The following is a 19,765-nucleotide window of genomic DNA, read 5'->3' as shown; positions in this document are numbered from 1 at the left end:
GAAAATACTAATTTTTAACAAAAGTTGGTCTTTAAACATGTTTAAAACACATAATCAAGTATATACAATTATATAATAATAATAATATAATTCACATAAATTTCACTCGTGCCCTCCCGTGATGCTAATTAAGATACTAAACCTTATTAGGAGTTTTGGGACGCTGTAGGATCCACCTAGCAGATTTACAACTTCTCCACACATATTCTATGTCTTACAATTGTGTTCATAAACAAAAACTTTCAATGACTCTCCTCGTAAGACAATAAAAACCCCCTCATACTTTTTACTATCTTATACCTTAGGTGTAAGACATCATAGGGAGTCATCAAAAGTAGAAATTATTGTAGTGATGGTTAGCCTCTTATTTATAATAAAAGCCAATTAAAATAACATACCTTTAAACTAAGGATATTTTTCTTATTGTTATAAATTGAATATTTGAAATAAAGAAAAAGAGAAAGGTTGTTTAAATTCAAATAAATAGGATATTTGTTTCCTATTTTATAGCATTGAACAATCTGCAAACATCATGTGTAACATTTGCCCTACAAGTCCTTGCCTGAGTTCGCACAACAATGACTTTATTCTAACAGTTTTTTTAGTATCTCATCATTGAGTAGCCCCTCGCAACATACTTCCGAAGTCCTTCATTTTGAGATCTTCATATACAGAAAAAAAAACTCAAGCTGGATGATACAAAGAAGAAATGCAACCATGTTTTTTTTAAACTCTAGATTTTTTTAAAAGAAATTTATCAAGACTTTAACCATTGAGAACTTGTTGAATTATTATGTCAGGGAGAAATGAAGTAGTTGAATAATTACTCAGAGACGAGATATTTCCTGCTAACGAAAACAAGAAGGATAATGTGGGATTCCTTCAAGAATTAGTCGGCAAGACTACTTTTGCTCAATTTTTAACTCAATCTTTCATTTGCTCAGTCCTCATCTCCATTTTCAAGCTATTTATTACTTTTATGTCTACTTATATGCCCCAAATGAATAAGGAGCTGACAAGTTCCCGATCACCTGCTTATGAAAGATAGGTCGTCCTATAACGCGACCAAACTTATTGTAATTTGATTCTAAGAACAAACCCTTAAAAAAACAACTCATGAAAATAGGTGACCACTCGAGAGCGATCTTTTTTCCCCACATAGATAAGCAATCACTTTAAGAAGCGATCTTATTCACAAACCCAAATATGAGTGGCAAATTTAAGAACCAATCTTATTCACAAACTCATATATGAATGTCCTCTTTATGATGTAAATTCATAGATGAACAACTACTTTAAGAAACGATCTTAGATAAACGACCACTGCAATCTTAGTCACAAACTCATTGATGAACGACAACTTTAAAAATAAATCTTTATAAACTTATGTATAAGCAACCTTTCTAAAAGCAATATCTTATCTTATAAACAATGTGGCTTACTCAAATAAGACCACGTGGTACACTTATATTAGGACACGTGACACACTTTTATAGATTCATGTGATACACTCAAATAGAGCCACGTGACACACTTTTATGAAGCCACGTGGCACCCTCATATAAGACTGCATTCACACATTATGTGTAGGTAAAGACTTTGAAATGTGTTGCCTAATTTTATTTTTATTTTTAATTAAATATAATTAATTAAATAAAATACTAATAATTAATAGATAATTATTAAATAATAATAGTATAAAAGATTCATCATTGTTCATTCATTAGGAAATAAGATTTGAAAGCAACAATAATAAATATTCACGCTAAAATAATTGATAAAGTGCAATGCATTGAAATATAACATAACAAAAACTAATTATCTTTTTCCTCTTAGATTTTAGGCATTAGTGAAATGTTATGTACACCTGAAGCTTGATTTGATGGTGGCATGAGAGGTGGAAGCATGAGATTGTTATGTGAATAATGTCTACAACAAAGCTAATTAATTCATTAGTATAATTAAAATGGTTATTTACTTCATTAAGTTGTTGAACTAACTCCTCGTAGCCAATCAAACTGGGTAGTATCACTCATGAAGTACCAGTTGTACCACTAAAAGATTGCCCCACCCTGGCAAGTGTACAAAATGGTGTCCAAGGATACATCGCATGATCTCTTTGTTAAACAATTCTTCACGAGAGTGTTGCGCCCTTATAGCTATCATTTTATTATAATTACGTATTTTTATTAATTAGTATTCAAATCTCATAATAATTTTGGGATATATTATAATTTAGTACTCTGTGTTTTGTCGAAATACATACTTAGTATTTTATGTTTTCAATAATTCTCATCTAGTGCTTCGTAATTTGAAATTATGCATATGTAGTATCCTGAACTCAAATTGGAACGATAAAAATTTATCAATATAACCAATCTGTCATCACTTATATGTAATTAAGTAATAAAATTTGAATTTAAAATCTATATAATTGAGGGTAATTTGGTTATATTGATAAAATCTATTGATCAGAATTGAGTTAATGGTATCAAATATATATGATTTCAAATTACATGGTACGAGATGAGCGTTATTGAAAACATAGGGTACCATGTATTTTGATAAACACATAGTACCAAATAAGTATTTATCCTAAAAAATTATAAATTAAAAAATAAATTACTTACATAATGCCAAAAGATGGTCCAATTTATTATTTCTCGTAATCATGACGTCACGTCCCAATTTGACATGTGGAATAAGTCAACTCCATTCCACGTCAAATGTGATGTCGTGGTATTGAGACTGATTTATTTTCGACTCTCATTTCTTCTAACACCGATTGTTAGAACATCTCTAATAGAGTATCATATTTGTGATGTAATGCTATATTTTAACATTTTTGGAAAAATTGTTTCTCCAATAGTGTCCTAAAATCCAAATTTAATTTAAGATATAATATGATTTAAGTTGGCACAACAATAAATATACATTATTTAATTACAAAACTATCATTAATCATTAACGAGAGACTTTAATTAACTTTTTTTAATTACAATTGTCATTTATTTTTTAAATATTTAATTTATTAATTATCATTAATGAAAATTTAATTTTTATATCAATTTGAATCTTAAAATGCTATTGGTACGTTTGCGCACAATTATAGATATTGTGCTAAATATAACATTTGTTTTTTTTTTTTTAATTCAGGGAGCATCACACAATATTTCACAATCTTCTTGTGGTCATCCTTCTCTTGGCCATCTCACCATTCTCTTCTCTTCCAAATTCCTTAAAATATAAATGTAACTTTTTCTCTAGACTTTTATTATTTGATTATCAGTACGTCAATTTTGAATATTTCTTACAAATATAAAATAAAATTAATTTTAAATGTGATATTTATATAGGGAGCGTCTAACCGTTACTGCTAAGATACTTTTATACACGTAGATAAAAATTTGACCCTTCTGCAAGTTTCAGATGGATAGTGTCGTACTTGTATGGCAAAAAACTTTGGAACCTATTTGTGTAATGTACTAAATAGTGTGCATTATTGTCTCTGGTGCATTTCGTGAATCTAATTTATCATGAGATAGTTACATTTTCCAACAAATCATGGTGATAATATATCTACGGAGATGAAATAGCAATATAAAAGATTTAAAGTACCCATTGCTTAAGACAAAAAGTTGTAAAAAGAACATGGCGTCAAAGATCAAATACAAAAGAAAACTGATAAATAAGAAAAATGAAAAAAAAAATGAACAGTTGATATCTCTCTTATATTCTGGCTTTAGTTGGGCCCTAAAGAGACAAATTTAACAAAATATTATCTACGTTCTTGGTTCTTCACACCACTCTCTTTGATTAGAACAAGAAAACCCAAAAAAAGGTCACATCTTGAAGAGTAGATTGATTTCCACTCTCCATGTGCAGGGTTGTTTCAGGAACTCCATCAATGCTGCAAAAGTAAATATATTTTAAATATTGATAAGGATAAATGAACTAGTAAGATAAGTTCACCCAAAAAGACTTTAAAGGGAAAAAAAAAGCCAGAACTTACCTCAGGATCGGCGGGTTTGGATTCTTCACCTTTAAAGTTTTCTTCACCTGCATGAGTGTATATTTTAAACAAAAGCTTTGCAATCAAAATTCTGTTCTAACTTCTCAGATATAAAGACAAGTAGGTGTTGTACACTATACACTATACCTCCATCTTCAGGTAAATCAGAGGTCCAAAGAGTAAGGTTATCTCTCAGCAACTGCATGATGAGGGTGCTGTCTTTGTATGATTCTTCACTCAAAGTATCCAACTCTGCAATTGCCTCATCAAATGCTTGTTTAGCCAAATGGCAGGCCCTGGAAATTTGAGCACCAACATTAGAATAGATCTATAAGTACTAGCATGACAATGGTTAACAAGACTTCAGGAGCCAAGAAGAGGAGGATTAAGTTATACCTCTCGGGTGAATTCATAATCTCATAGTAGAAAACAGAAAAATTGAGAGCCAGACCAAGACGGATCGGGTGGGTTGATGGGAGATCTGAATTTGCAGTATTCGATGCAGCCTAACAAAATTATTTTTATGACAAGAGAACCGTTAGAGGTTGAAGAATGAAAAGGATGAATAAGCTTATTTGCCATTAATTTACAAAATTGTCTAAATCTTAAAAGAGCTGTTAAAACATGCCTCATATCCCTTCAATGATTGCTCAGCTGCCTCTTTCCGGTCCTGGTCAGTCTTGAACTCCGCAAGATAGCGATAATAGTCACCTTTCCTGAATTAGGCAAACCATAAAACAATAAAGTTTAGTATAATCACTAAAAAAGAAAGAAAGAAAAAGGTAAGCTATCACATCAGATCTAAGTACATGTGTTTTTATCCAAATCTCTAGACGATATTGATCATGATGAACAAAAAGAAAATCTCACCCATCACATGGGCACCAATTGAAAGGCAGAAAAAGGTAAGTCATCAGCATGTACAGAAAATTGTTCCACAGTAACATATTTTTGCATATATTCAATACATATCTAACATACCAAAAAAAGTGTAATTGATGGGCATAAATCTTTAGGAAAGGTAATATAGAGTCAAGATAACATGACTCACATCTTGTAGTAGAATACAGTGGCTTCTCCAGAGGCAGAAGAGGGGATCAAATGCTCATCTATGATAGTCAAAATGTCACTGCAAATCTTAGAAAGCTCATCCTCTACCTTCTGGCGGTAACCCTTGATCAGTTTGACATTGTTCTCATTCCCCTTAGATTCTTCCTTTTGTTCAATTGAAGACATAATGCGCCAAGACGCCCGCCTAGCACCTATGACATTTTTGTATCCCACAGAAAGAAGGTTTCTCTCCTCCACGGTCAATTCAACATCAAGTTTTGCAAGTTTCTTCATACACTCCACCATTTCTGAGACACCATTTTAACACTACTAATTTTAAAAGATGTCCACTTTCTAACATTAATGGAAATTTAAAAAGTTACATTTCTCTTCTTCAAATTAAAACTATGAATCACTTAGTTTCACCATAAAAAAAAATCCAAATACTAATAACAAAAGTAAATACAATATAATAATAATAAATAAAAATTACAAGTTTGCTGAAATTGCATCAACCAAATATTTACTAGTGCAATAAACCTGGATTATCACAGTGCAAATACAAATATAACATGCTGCCAATCATAACTCCAACTAGAAAACAACCCACTTGGCTAAACAAAATCCAAATTTATTGTTCATTAATATTACACAAAAAAATTTACATGGAATCTGTGGATTTCCTATTGACCCAAAGCTTCAAATTTATATAAGATCATATTCCATTAGATGAGTCACAATGCAGAAAAATCTAAGCATCGATAAATCTAGGACGAGAAATCGATCGAAACCAATGCGGCCCAGATGAGTCAAAATGCATATCCAAATTTCACATTTCCACAAATACAAGATCCAAACACAACACTTAGTACAAAATTTGAAGAGAAAATAAGGAAAGAAAAAAAAATGCAAAACGAGATACCTTCGTAACGCTCGGCCTGCTCGGCGAGCTTGGCCAAGTAAACCTGAGTTTCTCTCTCCTTCTCGGCCGACGACATCGTTTTTAGTTTCAGGAAGAGTTTTTTTTCCTTTTCCAAAACCACAAACTTGACAGAGTTTTAGGGCTTACTCTCTTCTTGTGAATATAAATTTCTTTATTTTAATTTTTGAATTTAACGGAGTTCTGTTTTTATGGTTGATTTTTTTATATATATATATCATAAAAAAATAGAGGTTATTTACTGTTTAATATATTTATGCGAAGAAAATGGGGAAGGAAAGGAAAGGCTTATATAATAGGGAAGGAAGAGTAGGAGAGGCGTGTTAAAGATCGAGCAAGTTTCGGGTTCAGAACGACCAAATCTGGACCGTTGATTGAGAGAGAGAGAGGAACAATGGTTTTGAAAGATTAAACGCGAAATTTGTGTCGTGGGGTGGCGAGGGAATTGGATTCATTCAATCCTCCCTTCTTTTTTACTTTCTATGCCTCCATGTGAAAAAATAGAGGCTATTTGTTCGATGGTGGAATTTTTGTTTTTGGAGTTCAATGGTGGAATTTTAATACAAATTATATACAATTTTCCAATTATATTATAGGAGCGTTTTTAACATGTTTTACTTATTGTTGTCCTCGTATGAATATGCAAAATTATATATGTGTGATATAATCAGTTAAAGGTTTTTTTATATTAAACGAATTGCACTAAAAGGTAAATCGGGGATGTAGCTCAAATGGTAGAGCGCTCGCTTTGCATGCGAGAGGTACAGGGTTCGATCCCCTGCATCTCCATTTTTATTTTATACATTTCAATTGTTAATACTGATTATTAGCAAGAACCAAAACTAATCTCCTCCTCGTATACTTCTTTTCCCTTTCACTCTGTAGATGTTGGACTACAAAACCTATAAAGCTCTCTCTCTCGATGTGAATATTTTCAGCTAAATTCTTTCAAATTATTTTTATTATACATGTACCATTTAAATGTTTTTTTTTGCATCCATACATGATATTTGATACATTTTTAGATATTCTGGCCATGTCAATCACTGTAAAATATTCTAACACATTATCAACAAGGGGGCAAATAACAGATTCTATCTAAAAGTGAAGTAAAACAAATTCCCAGGTTTATGGGCTTGCACATCCTCAAATATGCAAAAATATTTTTAATCACCCTTGCATTAAATCAATCCTCCAATCAATTGCTTTTGCTAGTTCTTTGAATTCCTATCCTTGTAAAAATTTATTCAAAATTGTGATAAAATCAGCTCAACCAATAAACTTTTCAATGGCATCATTTCTTGCGCATGTATAAGAATCCTACTAATACAGAGACTCCAACAACCATTGTGGGGACAACCCAGAATTGCTTTGTCAAGTCTATGAGCTTCTTGGCATAAACTTCACTAGTTGGATTCTTAGAGACAATTTCAAGTTCTGGGATATCAGAAGTGTCGAGCTCGCCAATGAAAAAGCTCTGCATGAGCTCCTTTGCAGTTTTGCTGTGCCCAGCATCTTCAAAATCGTCAGTTGCATCCTTTCCTTCAATGGAAATCAATATCTTTCAGTGGAATCATTTGAACTTGTATTCATAATGTTTTTGTTGATAATTTGGCAAATTATGAACATATCTATACAAAAGTAAAGATTGATATAGCTCAATCATTCAACTAGAACAGCATGAGAAATATACCAGTTGCAGCAAGAACTATGTCATCTCCACCAGGGTGTTCATCCAAATAAGATGACAAATCATACACCTAATAGTAGTCTCAGGAAGGGAAAAAGAAAAACATTTAGAATGGAATAGCATGAAATGTAAACAGAAAGATAGCTCTCACAGAAAAGTATAAAGTCTTCAAATCAAAGATCAACACTACATAACCTGTTAACCCTACTCTTTTACTTCATAAAGCATCTTTTCTTCCATCACCCACAGTCCAAAACACTAGTAACACCAAACACGTCCCCATTTCATAAATATATGTATCAAAGTTTCCAACCCAGCCATGTTTGAGAATTAAGATGCCCTTTCAATATCATTATCTTCTAAAGCCAAAAACAAGTAAGACATCTTACTTTCCAACTACCAAGCTTGGTTACATCAATTCATCAAGCACATCTTATGTTCAGTTTTTACCTTTGGCAGATTTTATGACAAAGGCAAAATACAATGCAGACATCATCATTAGTTCTTCCATTTTCTTAAAAGTTTAAACATCTAACAAAGATATCTCAATAAATAATCAGCACATAAATTTTTAATACTCTTTACCATAACAATATCACTAGAAGTTTATTGACATGTGTTAGCGTAGGTTCTCCTTGAGGCATCTTATGTCAAAATTGATGTTTAGGGTTCAAAGTATCCGTGCTAAGGCAATGAGGCACCATATTTTGATTTTGTGCATGATTGTTTTGACTTTATATGTTTTTCTTTCTTGACAGGCTGTGAGAATGTTCTGTTATTTATGTGATCATGTTCTCAAAATAGACAAAAATGATTTTACTAATATTGGGCTTTCGAAAGAATGCTTATAGATCTGTTATTGGGTAGGAAAAAGATTGCGATGGTCATTTTCTCCTTTAACCCTTTGGATTGTAACTTTTATCACTTCATGGGTTTTCATGATTTTAAGTGAACATTCTTCTGATCTATCTTTCCTCTGTTTCTAACATGCTCAGCAGCAGTACGTTTACAAAGTTCTCGAAGCTAAGGGGATGTTTGGCACCTTAACTAAAAAACTGTTTTTTGTTTTTAAAAGCTAAAAACTGTTTTTTGAAAACAAGTGTGGGTGTTTGGCATTGTTTTCAGAAAACAATTTTTAAAAACAAAGTTACAAAAAACAGAAAATTTTGAGAACAAGGAAAAGTTGTTTTCTGTTGTTCTCAAATTTTCTCACTTCTTATTTTTCATCATTTTTTCTTTTAAATTATTTTATTCAATTATTTATTGCAAACTTTTAAAATATTTTTCTATTTGTAAATATATTTGTTAATTTTTTATTTAAGATTTTAAAAAAATAAAACTAAAAAAATGTTTTTAGAAAATATTAACCAAACACCTCTTGTTTTTTAAAATCTACAAAAACAGTTTTCTGTTCTCATTTCTGAGAACACAATTTTGAAAACAAAAAACAGAAAACAATAACAAACAAGCCCTAACTTTTTGAGTAAATTTAGTTTGTTTAAAAGGGATCTCAGAATCCACTCGATGGTGAAACGCCAACATACTTGTAAGGAGTCCAAGTACACAGTAGATTAAGAAATATCTTCGATCATATCAGTTAAAGTTGAAGAGAGTTCAACATCGTACTCAGACGTTCTAAATGATTTCGGGAAGTTCATCATAAACAGGAGTTGGTGGTGGACTAGACTTAGTTTCAAGCTCAGGAATATTTTTAAAATAATAAAATATGTTACTTAAGGGAGCACTCTCAGCAGCTCCTCCCTCTATCAGTTAAAATACATTACTAAAATCTTAATACTTTCTCAATTTTATATCAAAATTTTACAATCATTTATCAGCTTATCTATATATTTATTTAAATTATTTAAATATTATATCCTTAAACATTTTTATTTATTAAAATAATAAAAAAATTAAAAACTAATAAATTCAGAGAGAAAAAAATTTAAAAGAGCTCTTAAATTTTTTTATAAATGTAGAGAAGAAAATAAATAATATAAAAAAACTTCATTTTAGAGAATTAGTTTAAAGAAGCTATGCTGATAATTTTAACAATTTTCTCAATAATTATAGAGAATTCTCTCTAGAAAGAGGAGTTATTGGGAATGCTATGTGGTTTTAACGAGGTAAAGCTATAACTTGATTAAAAATCAATCAACATGTAATTTAATTGAGTTTGCTTCCCATATTATGGCCTCAAGTTTACTTGCAACAAATAAAAATGCTCAAGAAAACATAACAAAAGCTATTTGTTCTAAACGAGTTTCCCTGCCTAACCCAATAATATACTTTTCAGAGCATGCTGATCATTTGAGCTATCCCTATTGGGTGAAAACTAATAACACAAAACCCAACTCAAAATTCCTATAATTAGACTAATTGCAAGATTTTTTTTTATATATATTCATTCACAGTCCTAAAAAATCTTGTCAGAAAATCTGAATACATACGTATGTTTCAAAGATAAAACAATATATAAGCTTAATTAACAAGGCGTAATAGATCTAAAAAAACAAAAAATAAAAAAGACCACATGCCCATGCATGATTATAACAATTAAAAAGCCCATATGGTCTGAGAAGCCATTAATGAAATAGTAGGTACCTTGCCATCGATAACGACCCAGCAGTCATCTTTGGTGTTGTGCTGGGAGGCTTCTGCCATGGAAAAGAGCTTGGTAAGACTCGGCATTTTTAGAGGCGCAGCTACTTTGGCAGCTTAGCCACTCTGCCCCCAAAATAATTGACTTGAGAGAGAAGAAGAAGGGAGAAGCGAAGAACACAAAGAAATGACGAAGACCATGCCTCAACTCAGTTGTACTTAGAACTGAAACCGACCTATGGTGTTGGGCCTAACTCACTCGCCTATTAATTCATTTTGGGCTTCACTGACAAAATGGCCAGCCCAAAATCAAATTCGACCCTAGAAAAAGTACAAGCCCAGGAAGCCCGTCCTCTTTGATAATATGAAGAAAAAGAAAACAAAAAGAAATTCAAAACCCTAGCAAGAAAATCAGAGGGGAAAAAGAAAAGTAAAAATAATAATTTTCCCTTTTATTTTCTGCTGTTGTCTGAAAATATTTGACAGTAGCAGAAAAAGAGAGCGTGATTTTCTTCGCGGGCGATCCATATGTATATATATATACACAGACATAATATATATGTATTTATGAATTAAAGAGAAGATGGAGAGTGGTGGCAAAGCAAGGGAAGAGGAACAAGACGGAATGTCCGTACACTCTCCTTGCAAGGCTCCCCCGTCCTCTGCTTCTTCTCTCCCAAAGGTCTCTCTCTCATCATCATATATATATATATGTATGCATATATTTCTTATTAATTGTGTGTGTTTTTTTAGGAGCAATCACAGGTTGAATTGGAGCTTAGACTGTTAGAAGCTCTCGAAATTTATCCTCCTATTAAGCTGCAAGGCATGCCCCTTTTTTTTTCTTTATGAAATTGGTGTTTAAATTTTTCAGTTTGAGTTTTTTGGAGGTCACGAATTTTTATTATGCTTTGGGGAAAATAATGTAAATAAATGTTTAGTTCAGACAAAATTTCATGGTTAGGACTTAATTGAAAAAAGAAAAAAATTGGACAGAAATTTTAGTAAAAACAAATGATTCATTGGGTTGAATGAGCTTCGCATGGCGTTGTATCCACCATTTTCATTTTCATTTGAACTTTAAAGTCAAGGGCTTTGTACATCTTTTTGAGAATTTCAAGGGTCATGAACCTGGAAAATGATATCTTTGGCTTTGGATTAACTAATTTATTACTAGGCAAACTGCCATTGAGCTAATATGTTGATGAAGTTCTGTATATAATCAGTCTCTGGTTTCAGCTTTACTAAATTGTAATTTAGTATCCTAATCTGCTAACTCAACTTAGTATATTTTTTTTGGGATTAGAAATGAGAATAGAGAAATATCCCAACTAGGCCGATCCAACTCTATCTAAATAGGAATACTCTGATAGTTTTTGGGACGATTATCATTAAACGAAATGAAAGATTGTGATATAGTGAACAGTAGTTAGTTAATGCATTTGACCTATTGGTTAGTTAAGTTATGTTCATGCCATATATATTTTTTTTAATTCATTACTGTTACTGAACAAATTATCTCTGCAGGCATACACCGCCACTTTGTTCTTTTTGGTTTAATGGAGTTTTTGCGGAAAAGGTTAATTCTGCTTCATGCTTCTGTTCCCATAACTTTGACCCTATATATAAGAACATAAACTCTAACTTTTACCATTTTTCCCCTTATTTTGGCTGTCTTCTTGTCATAGTTTTAACAGACAGTTTTCTTCTGATGAGGTTCTACAGTTGCTGGATCGTTTCTATAACTTGGAAGTGTTGGTATGAGAATTTATAACTCATTTTCCTTATCTCCAACTTGTTTCTTAAAGAAGATGTGTTAGTGAATGTCAGAATTGAAATCCTTAATTCATTTTATTTTATGTCGAAATTGCATAATATATTTATGGCATGGACTAGGAACTTCGATAATGGAACCAAAATATGAATTTGCAAATGTGAAAGTCTGTCTTTATCAGAAACATATTCTGTTTCTAACCAAAATATAATGGAGTTGGAACAATTCAAATATATCTTTTTGTGGAGGTAATGAGGTGTGTTAGTCTGAGCTTTTTTTTTTTTTTGGTATTCTAAATGGCAGAAACCAGATGATGAGGATGTTGAAGTCTTGAATCACGAAGAAGATTTTAGCTTGCCTCAGAATTTCTTCGTTAAGGAAGAAACATAATTCATAATTAACGATCATTTGTAAATACGCTTTAATAGTGTTTGTTCTTGTAAAGATTCAGCCTCCCTAGATGATTTATCGGTCATTTTCAACCTTTTTTTATTTATGATTTGGATGTATTATAATGGTGTGAGAGGTTAACTTGGTAGATGTTAGGGAATATAAATCTTCTCAAATTGGTTCTTTTACTACTTAAAAAAGAAAGAAAATTGACACAACATTATAAATGTGAGTGTAGAAGTGTGATTAAATAAATATGTGGGAGACTGAGCTTAAATAAATAGATATTTTATTAAATTTTTGGGAAGTTTTGAGGTAGTTAACTTTTTACTCTACTGGTTTAGCACACCACCATATATGGGTATGTGGAAACATTTTTTTGTCTGTTCTTTTTATGACGGTGTTCATTGTAGTTATAACGTCTAATATTTTATAAATTCTGAATAATTTACAATGATAAATATAGAGTTCAAACATTTACTTATATATGCGCATAAAAAAAGACAGACACATGTGCAATAAGTTGTTTGAACTTTGTTTTTTATAATGTAAATTATTTGAAATTTCTTGAAAATATGCCGGAGGTTTGTTGTAACTACAATGAACACCGTCATAAAAAAAAATGAAAATATTTTCATGTGCCTGTAGATGCTAAAATATACAATCACAGAGTTCAATTGTTGCAGGCACTGACAACCTGTAACAAAGACAAATGAGGAATCGGGATATCGAAGTGGTGTCGACTGAAGGTACTTCGACGGTCAAGCTAGTAAACTTGTAAAAAAATAGCAGAAATAAAGAAATAACAAGTAAATACAGAAGAAATAAAATATGAGACTTGAGAGATCAACAAGTGTTTGGGAATTAGAGTGTGACTCTGAGTATTGAGTGTAGCAGTCGTGTCCTAGGAAGAGTTTGTTCCCATTGGTCTATAGTCACAGTCGGTAAAAATTGATCATCTCAGTCTCCGAGGAGTCCTTTTATAAGCTCATCCTAAGAGTCGTTGCTCTCCTCATCGTAAATTCCTAGAGAAGTGACATTCCTCCTATTTCAGAGGAAGACTACTACTTAGTTGGAGAGTGGACTTCTTCCACTTTGTAACGTGATGTTGAACAATTAATTAACCATTCTTTTCTCTCTACCATGTGGTGTAAGTTAGAGTTCATCAAGTATGGTAAACATTATATCTATTATAGTATTTGATAATCATTATATCTCATGGAACTATATTTTTAAAATTTTAATTTTATATTATATGTTGATTTCAAATATTTTTATTTTACATAAACTACATAATAGTCAAATAAATATACAATTTAATTATAGATTATCCCACAAACTAAAATATGAAAATGGTAGAGCTTTAAATGTTAGATTTAGCTTTTGTGTCTTTAATAAGATGTTATTTGTCTGTTTATGAAACAACTTTAATCCATAACTTTTTAAATAAGTAATTTTTAGTTTTTATAATAGCTTTACCAAACTGACCAAAACTTATCTTTCACAAGTAATCCCTCTTGAGCAAGTACGTCTATCGTACTACAATTAATGAGGGCATTAGCTATTGCAAGGAAGGTTTGTCTAGAGGTTGAGGAGAATTTTGCAACTAGGATTATAACATCTTCGACTATACCATGTTTACTTTTTATCATCGATTGACCAAATGTAGCACCACACGTGGGTTTGATTTCTTCTAGGCTCGGTTGCATAGTGAATGAGGCATGAAATTACCACTTGCTCTTAGTCAATGAGAGCTTGGTAAATGATATGTAAAATATGTACGCAAGTGTACGTGGTCATGTTAAATAATAAATTTTGAAAAAACAGATATCGTCCCACAGAGGCTATTGACCAATTACCAATAAGCGTTCTTTACTTTCTATTTGGCAAGTAAAATCATGATGAATAGATCTAACTATAAACACAATTTCAATAACTTAAAACAAAACAATTAATCAAAGGATAAAAATCAATAATAAAAAGACCTAGGTATTAATTTCATCAGCTTTTCATTCTATTAATTTTATTAATCCGTTATAAATTCTTTCTTCCTATTCTAATAGCAGGCTAACATAAAACGATTCATATTCTTTTTCAAGATATAAGATCTTAACCTATATGGAGGTTTTCTACATCTTTATGATAAACTTAAACATATAGCAGTCATTAAGCATAGAAACCTAATTAATACACAAGTCATACATGTACTTTCGTCTAATATGTAACCTATGTCTAGATAACGATAGCATATTCAATTTTCATCTTTCGAATTTTGAATCAAAATCATAAATCAAACAAATATTAATCAGATATTTACTAGCATTAAGCAAACATTATATAGATTAGAATAAAGAAGAAGAATTAATAAAATATCATAATAACATTAAATAGAAATCCAAGTGACTACACTAACTCCTAGATAGAGGTGTTTAGTTCATATCAGACATGACTAAAACAACAAAATAATTATTCAGAAACATAAAATTCAAAGACTTTAAGAAGAAATAAAAAATATGAAACTGTAGAAAAAATTGTCTCAGAATCAAATTTAATCTCTAAATTTGTAATAAAATTTGACCTAACCCTAATTAAACCTTAAAGTCTGAATTTATACTAAAAAAAAAATGTGAATTCCTCTTTTTTCATAGGCGGGTCGCGACTTGGCCTTTCCTAGGTCGCGGCCCGCCTCTCTATGGACCTCCTGGGTTTTGCCTCTGTTTCTTCTAGCGTCGCGATTCTATTAACCAAGTCGCAGCTCTAATTCCTTTTAGCAAACCTTCAGCCTCTGACTTTGCTAGAGTCGCGGCCCTTAAGCCCATGTCGCGACTCTAATTCTATTTTTTTTGTTCAGATTTTAACCTTTTGACATCCTTCCTTCATCAAAAACTTATTATAATTCATCCTCAGCATCAATTTGAGTCGAACAACCACCAAAAGCTCTATTTTCCCACCATTTTTTCTTCTTTGCACTTTTAGCTCATGATCCAAAGTACCGACCTACAACAAAGACAAACACAAACATAATCTTGCACAAAACAAACATAAAGACTCAAGATTACCACAAAAACACATTCTAAAACAACACTAAAATGGAGTTATCAAACTCCCCCAAACTTACTCTTTATTCGCCCTCGAACAAATGACTCAAAACTCACATGAAAAAACATTAGAACCTAAACAACCAACGCAACTAAATCAAGCCAACAACAATAATTCACGCCTCAAGCTATGATGACTAACACACTTATATAATCTTCACGAAAATCAACTTACAATCCAGAATTTCAGTCAAAACATTCTTCCAATTCACTTAAGTCCAAACAAAAATAAAAGCTCTCAAAATCATGATTAATAAATAAAATGCATTCGAATGCTCACCAATTTTTTTTTTCATTACAATCAATTAATATCATTATCCCATAAGCTTGCTATACTTACTAATCTCCACTAATGTAGAAAACACATGCTCAAAAATCAATAGGACTTTCACAGCTTATAATTGAATGACTTAGGTAAAGGTAGATGAAAAAGTCATTTAAGCTAAAGTATACCATAAGCACACAACCAAACAAACCAATGTTGTATCAACTTACAAACCCCCAAAAACAATCCCAAATTTCCAAATTTTCTTACTTTGAGAGAAAATTTAATTAATGAATTTTTTTTATTATTATTTTCTAATGATACTGCAATCCCCCAAACTTATTTCTTTGTATTTTCAATTGGAGTGTAGTTCATTTTCAATATACTTTTTTCTTTCTTTCTTTCTCTCTCAATTTTTCTTCTTCTATTGACAAAATTTCCAAATATAAACCCCATTACAAACCATCCCCCAATCACTTTTCACATGCTCATGGTATATCAAAGGGAAGGAAAAATAACAAAGTTTCAAATAAGCTAAATATAAGTGTCAAACAAAAATAATCAAATTAGGCTAAAAATTGGGTAACTAGGGATTTAATAAATCAATGTTGGCTTGAAAGGCTCGACCGGTTCCAAAAAATTGCCTAAATCATTTTCCTAAGCATGCATCATCTAGGATTTTGTCTCAAATAGCAAGCAAACAAATTCTAGAATAACAACATTTTCATAATTTATTTTCATTTTCAAAATTCAGCAAGCATAAAAATTGTTCAATTATAATTTAAAACTCATGATTAAGCTCTCAACTATTTAAGTGGACTCATGTAAACATGGAAATAAATATTCAACCAAGCACACAGATTTTTATAGCTTCAATTCCATTCAATTTATACAGCACATTATTCAATCATATTATCATTGGTTAATCGTTGTCAACTTGATTCAACTAACACCCTAAACAACCTAGAGAAAACATAACAAACACAAAACAACAGGACTAACAAAATAACATAACATATACAAAACAATAAATCCCTTCCCCAAAACCTAACTTAAACATTGTCCCCAATGTTTAAATAAAAGCTAAGGACAATAAACTTACCTGATACCTCAGACTGCTTAAAATGATACAAATTTAGATGATGAATCGAAAATGGGGAAAGAAAACTTTTTGGGTTATCTCATAGTTCATTATGGTCGGAGCCCGAAGTAGCGCTGCAACTCTAATCAGTCTTATATTTAATAGAAATTAAAATCAATAAATAAAAAAATACTAAAATTAAAGTGTTTATAATCCAAAACTTAAATAAAACTAATATAAATGCAAATAAAATATTGGAATGCCTCCAAAAGTGTTGCCCCATCTATCCTCCTTAGGTTGCAAATATAAAATTATTCGCCGACGCATAAATAAGTGGTTGACACCCATAATAAGCGTCATACGAGACAACTTGATGTTGGATTAAAATCCTATTATGGGCACATATGTATTAATGTATTATGCTATTATAAAGTTTGATACAAAATAAAGTGACCAATCATGTTATAAGTATCATAGAGTATTAGAATGTCATGGAAATAATGTGTAGATGCCATAAGTTGTATTTATAATTTGATGAGGGGTCAAATTATAAATACCCAAAATTGATTTAATAATCATTTTTTTAATAAATAGGTAGTGGTCCCCAAGAAACATATTCTTTCGTATTCTCTTCTTCCCCATCACAGAGAAATACACAGAGAGAAACTGATTTCTTGGAAGATCAATAACATTCTGTGCAATCTCCATCAATGGCTTCAGGTTAGTGCTTCCACTCTTGTGTTCATCTTCTTCTTTAATTTAGAAAAGATTTTATAGAAACATGTTTTAGGGTTTATCATTTATGCACTTTTAGTAACATGATTAAGATCTAAGAAATTATGTTGAATACTAATATTATGTGTGTTGCTTAAGTGTATTTTTATGCCCTAACAAGTAGTACCAGAGCCATCTTTGCTGAATTTATTGAACATTTGATAATTTTGTTTATAGAAATTTGGAGATTTTCTAAAGTTAGGGTTTGGGTTATACTGTTCGTATATGTTAGTGTATATATATACACAGTTGATGTGTTGATTGAAGTTTAAATCCAGTTTTATAATAAAGGTGTGTGTATACTGTTCATATTATCATCATGTGATATATGAGTTTTTCATGTCTTTTGGCTTCAGACTACTGTTTTGGGCTATTTAAACTTCTACCCTTGTTTCGATAATGTCATATTATATATTAAATCGTTTGAATATATATAATATTCAATTGTGATGCATTTACATATTGGGTGCTTATTATGTGTGATATACGACAAGTATTTGATTTGGCTTCAGGAAATTGGTTTGAATGATCATATATGATCATATTTGATTTGATTTAGCATGTATATGGTTTCAGATTTAAAAAAAAAAAAACTGTTTCTGAGGGTCGTTTATATCATATATGTTAACAAATTGTTTTAATTATATATATATATATATTTCAGTAAAGATAACAGTTTTTTAATATGTATATACATGGTACGGTTCTTTTTGTTTTTGTGTATATATTATACAATGTTGTTAATATATATATACACATTTAAGTGACAATAAAATTCAAATTTTGGTTTTGAATTTTATCAAGAATATCTAATATTTTAAAATAATTAATTGAAACAAAATATCACCAAAGTGATCCCTTTTGTGTAGATTAATTTAATTAAAATATCAAGATAATTGTGTGTATGCAATTCATGCATTTATTAACTGACCCAAAGGTGAGTTAATATTTGGCCAAATTTCATGCATACCCGTGGTGATAAATGTGTGACAATTATAAAGTATCTTGTGTGAGCAATATGTTAATCCAAAGATTGACTTATTGTTTGACATAATATATTGTCAATATTTGATTGCTACAACAAGAGTAATACTTACAGTTAATATTACTGTCCAAAGACTTAATATTAATGGTGTGTCTGGTATCTTGAGATGGGATTAACCAATTTTTGAATTTATTGTTTGATTATGCATATTGATGTGAGATTGTTTTGTTTGTTTTGTTCTATATATTCAACTAGTTCATCTTCTGCTACCTCAATATCTGCTAATATTAATTCTATTCCTATGCTTAATGAGACCAATTTCAAGGATTGGAAAATAAACTTACTAATAGTTCTGGGATGTATGGATTTAGACCATGCATTAAGGGATGAACAACCTGCACCTCTCACTGAGGAAAGCACCCATGATGAGAAAACGGATTTTGAGAGGTGGGATCGTTCAAATCGCATGAGTTTAATGATTATGAAACACAGCATCCCAGAAGCCTTTTGGGGCACAGAATCCAAAGGGATTACTAAGGCCAAGAATTTCCTTGAACAAATTGAGGAACGTTTTGCTAAAAATGATAAGGTTGAAATGACAACACTTCTTGGTTCTTTGATGACCATGAAGTATAAGGGCCAGGGAAATGTAAGGGAGTACATTATGGAAATGCATCATATTGTCTCAAGACTTAGGACACTTAAGATTGAGCTTTTCTGATGATGTGCTTGTACTTTTGGTTTTGTTAACACTTCCTGCACAGTTTAACTAATTTAAAATTAGTTACAACTGTCAAAAGGGGAAATGGACTCTCAATGAGCTCATTTCTCATTGTGTGCAAGAGGAAGAAAGGTTGAAAAAGGAAAAAATTGAAAGTGCTCACTTGGCCACTGCTCCTAAACATAAGGGCAAGAAAAGGAAATCTGAGAATGAAGCTGCTAAGGGTCCAGCCCAAAAGAAACAACAGAAGGATTCAGATGGTTGTTTCTTTTGCAACAAGTCTGGACATGTGAAGAAAGATTGTACCAAGTATCATGCATGTCTTGCAAAGAAAGGTATGATTCTTGCTTTGGTCTGTTCTGAGGTTAATTTATCTTCAGGACC

General features: G+C 31.3%; 3 protein-coding genes and 1 non-coding gene across 7 annotated transcripts; 2 read left to right on the top strand and 2 right to left on the bottom strand.

Moving 5' to 3' along the window:
• Positions 1-3,593: 3,593 nt before the first annotated feature.
• On the bottom strand, positions 3,594-6,254 carry LOC133822985 (14-3-3-like protein GF14 iota). Its single transcript, XM_062255500.1, has 7 exons — positions 5,985-6,254; positions 5,064-5,370; positions 4,641-4,728; positions 4,409-4,518; positions 4,160-4,308; positions 4,013-4,059; positions 3,594-3,910 (listed from the first exon to the last, which is right to left on the bottom strand). Exons 1-7 carry the CDS (start codon positions 6,058-6,060, stop codon positions 3,905-3,907), a joined length of 783 nt encoding a protein of 260 aa, XP_062111484.1. The 5' UTR covers positions 6,061-6,254; the 3' UTR covers positions 3,594-3,904.
• A 464-nt stretch (positions 6,255-6,718) lies between these two features.
• TRNAA-UGC (transfer RNA alanine (anticodon UGC)) lies at positions 6,719-6,791 on the top strand. Its single transcript has one exon. It is a non-coding gene; the product is annotated as a tRNA-Ala (tRNA).
• A 277-nt stretch (positions 6,792-7,068) lies between these two features.
• LOC133822982 (cytochrome b5) lies at positions 7,069-10,499 on the bottom strand. The gene is made up of 3 exons (XM_062255495.1): positions 10,297-10,499; positions 7,696-7,762; positions 7,069-7,544 (listed from the first exon to the last, which is right to left on the bottom strand). Exons 1-3 carry the CDS (start codon positions 10,381-10,383, stop codon positions 7,297-7,299), a joined length of 402 nt encoding a protein of 133 aa, XP_062111479.1. The 5' UTR covers positions 10,384-10,499; the 3' UTR covers positions 7,069-7,296.
• Positions 10,494-12,549, top strand: LOC133822983 (uncharacterized). Of its 4 annotated transcripts, none has more exons than XM_062255499.1 (5): positions 10,494-10,975; positions 11,059-11,119; positions 11,821-11,872; positions 11,982-12,051; positions 12,371-12,549. In XM_062255499.1, the coding sequence occupies exons 1-5, from the start codon at positions 10,877-10,879 to the stop codon at positions 12,455-12,457; spliced, it is 369 nt and encodes a 122-aa protein (XP_062111483.1). In that variant the 5' UTR covers positions 10,494-10,876; the 3' UTR covers positions 12,458-12,549. The 4 variants fall into 4 exon arrangements, with proteins under 4 accessions (XP_062111483.1, XP_062111482.1, XP_062111480.1 ...); XM_062255498.1 differs by having other exon boundaries at positions 11,047-11,119; positions 11,991-12,051; XM_062255496.1 differs by having other exon boundaries at positions 11,047-11,119.
• Positions 12,550-19,765: the final 7,216 nt, after the last annotated feature.

Source organism: Humulus lupulus, chromosome 3 (genome assembly GCF_963169125.1).
Source record: "Humulus lupulus chromosome 3, drHumLupu1.1, whole genome shotgun sequence".
In the NCBI taxonomy this organism is placed as follows: domain Eukaryota; kingdom Viridiplantae; phylum Streptophyta; class Magnoliopsida; order Rosales; family Cannabaceae; genus Humulus; species Humulus lupulus.
This window is presented reverse-complemented; position numbering and strand designations above follow the sequence as displayed.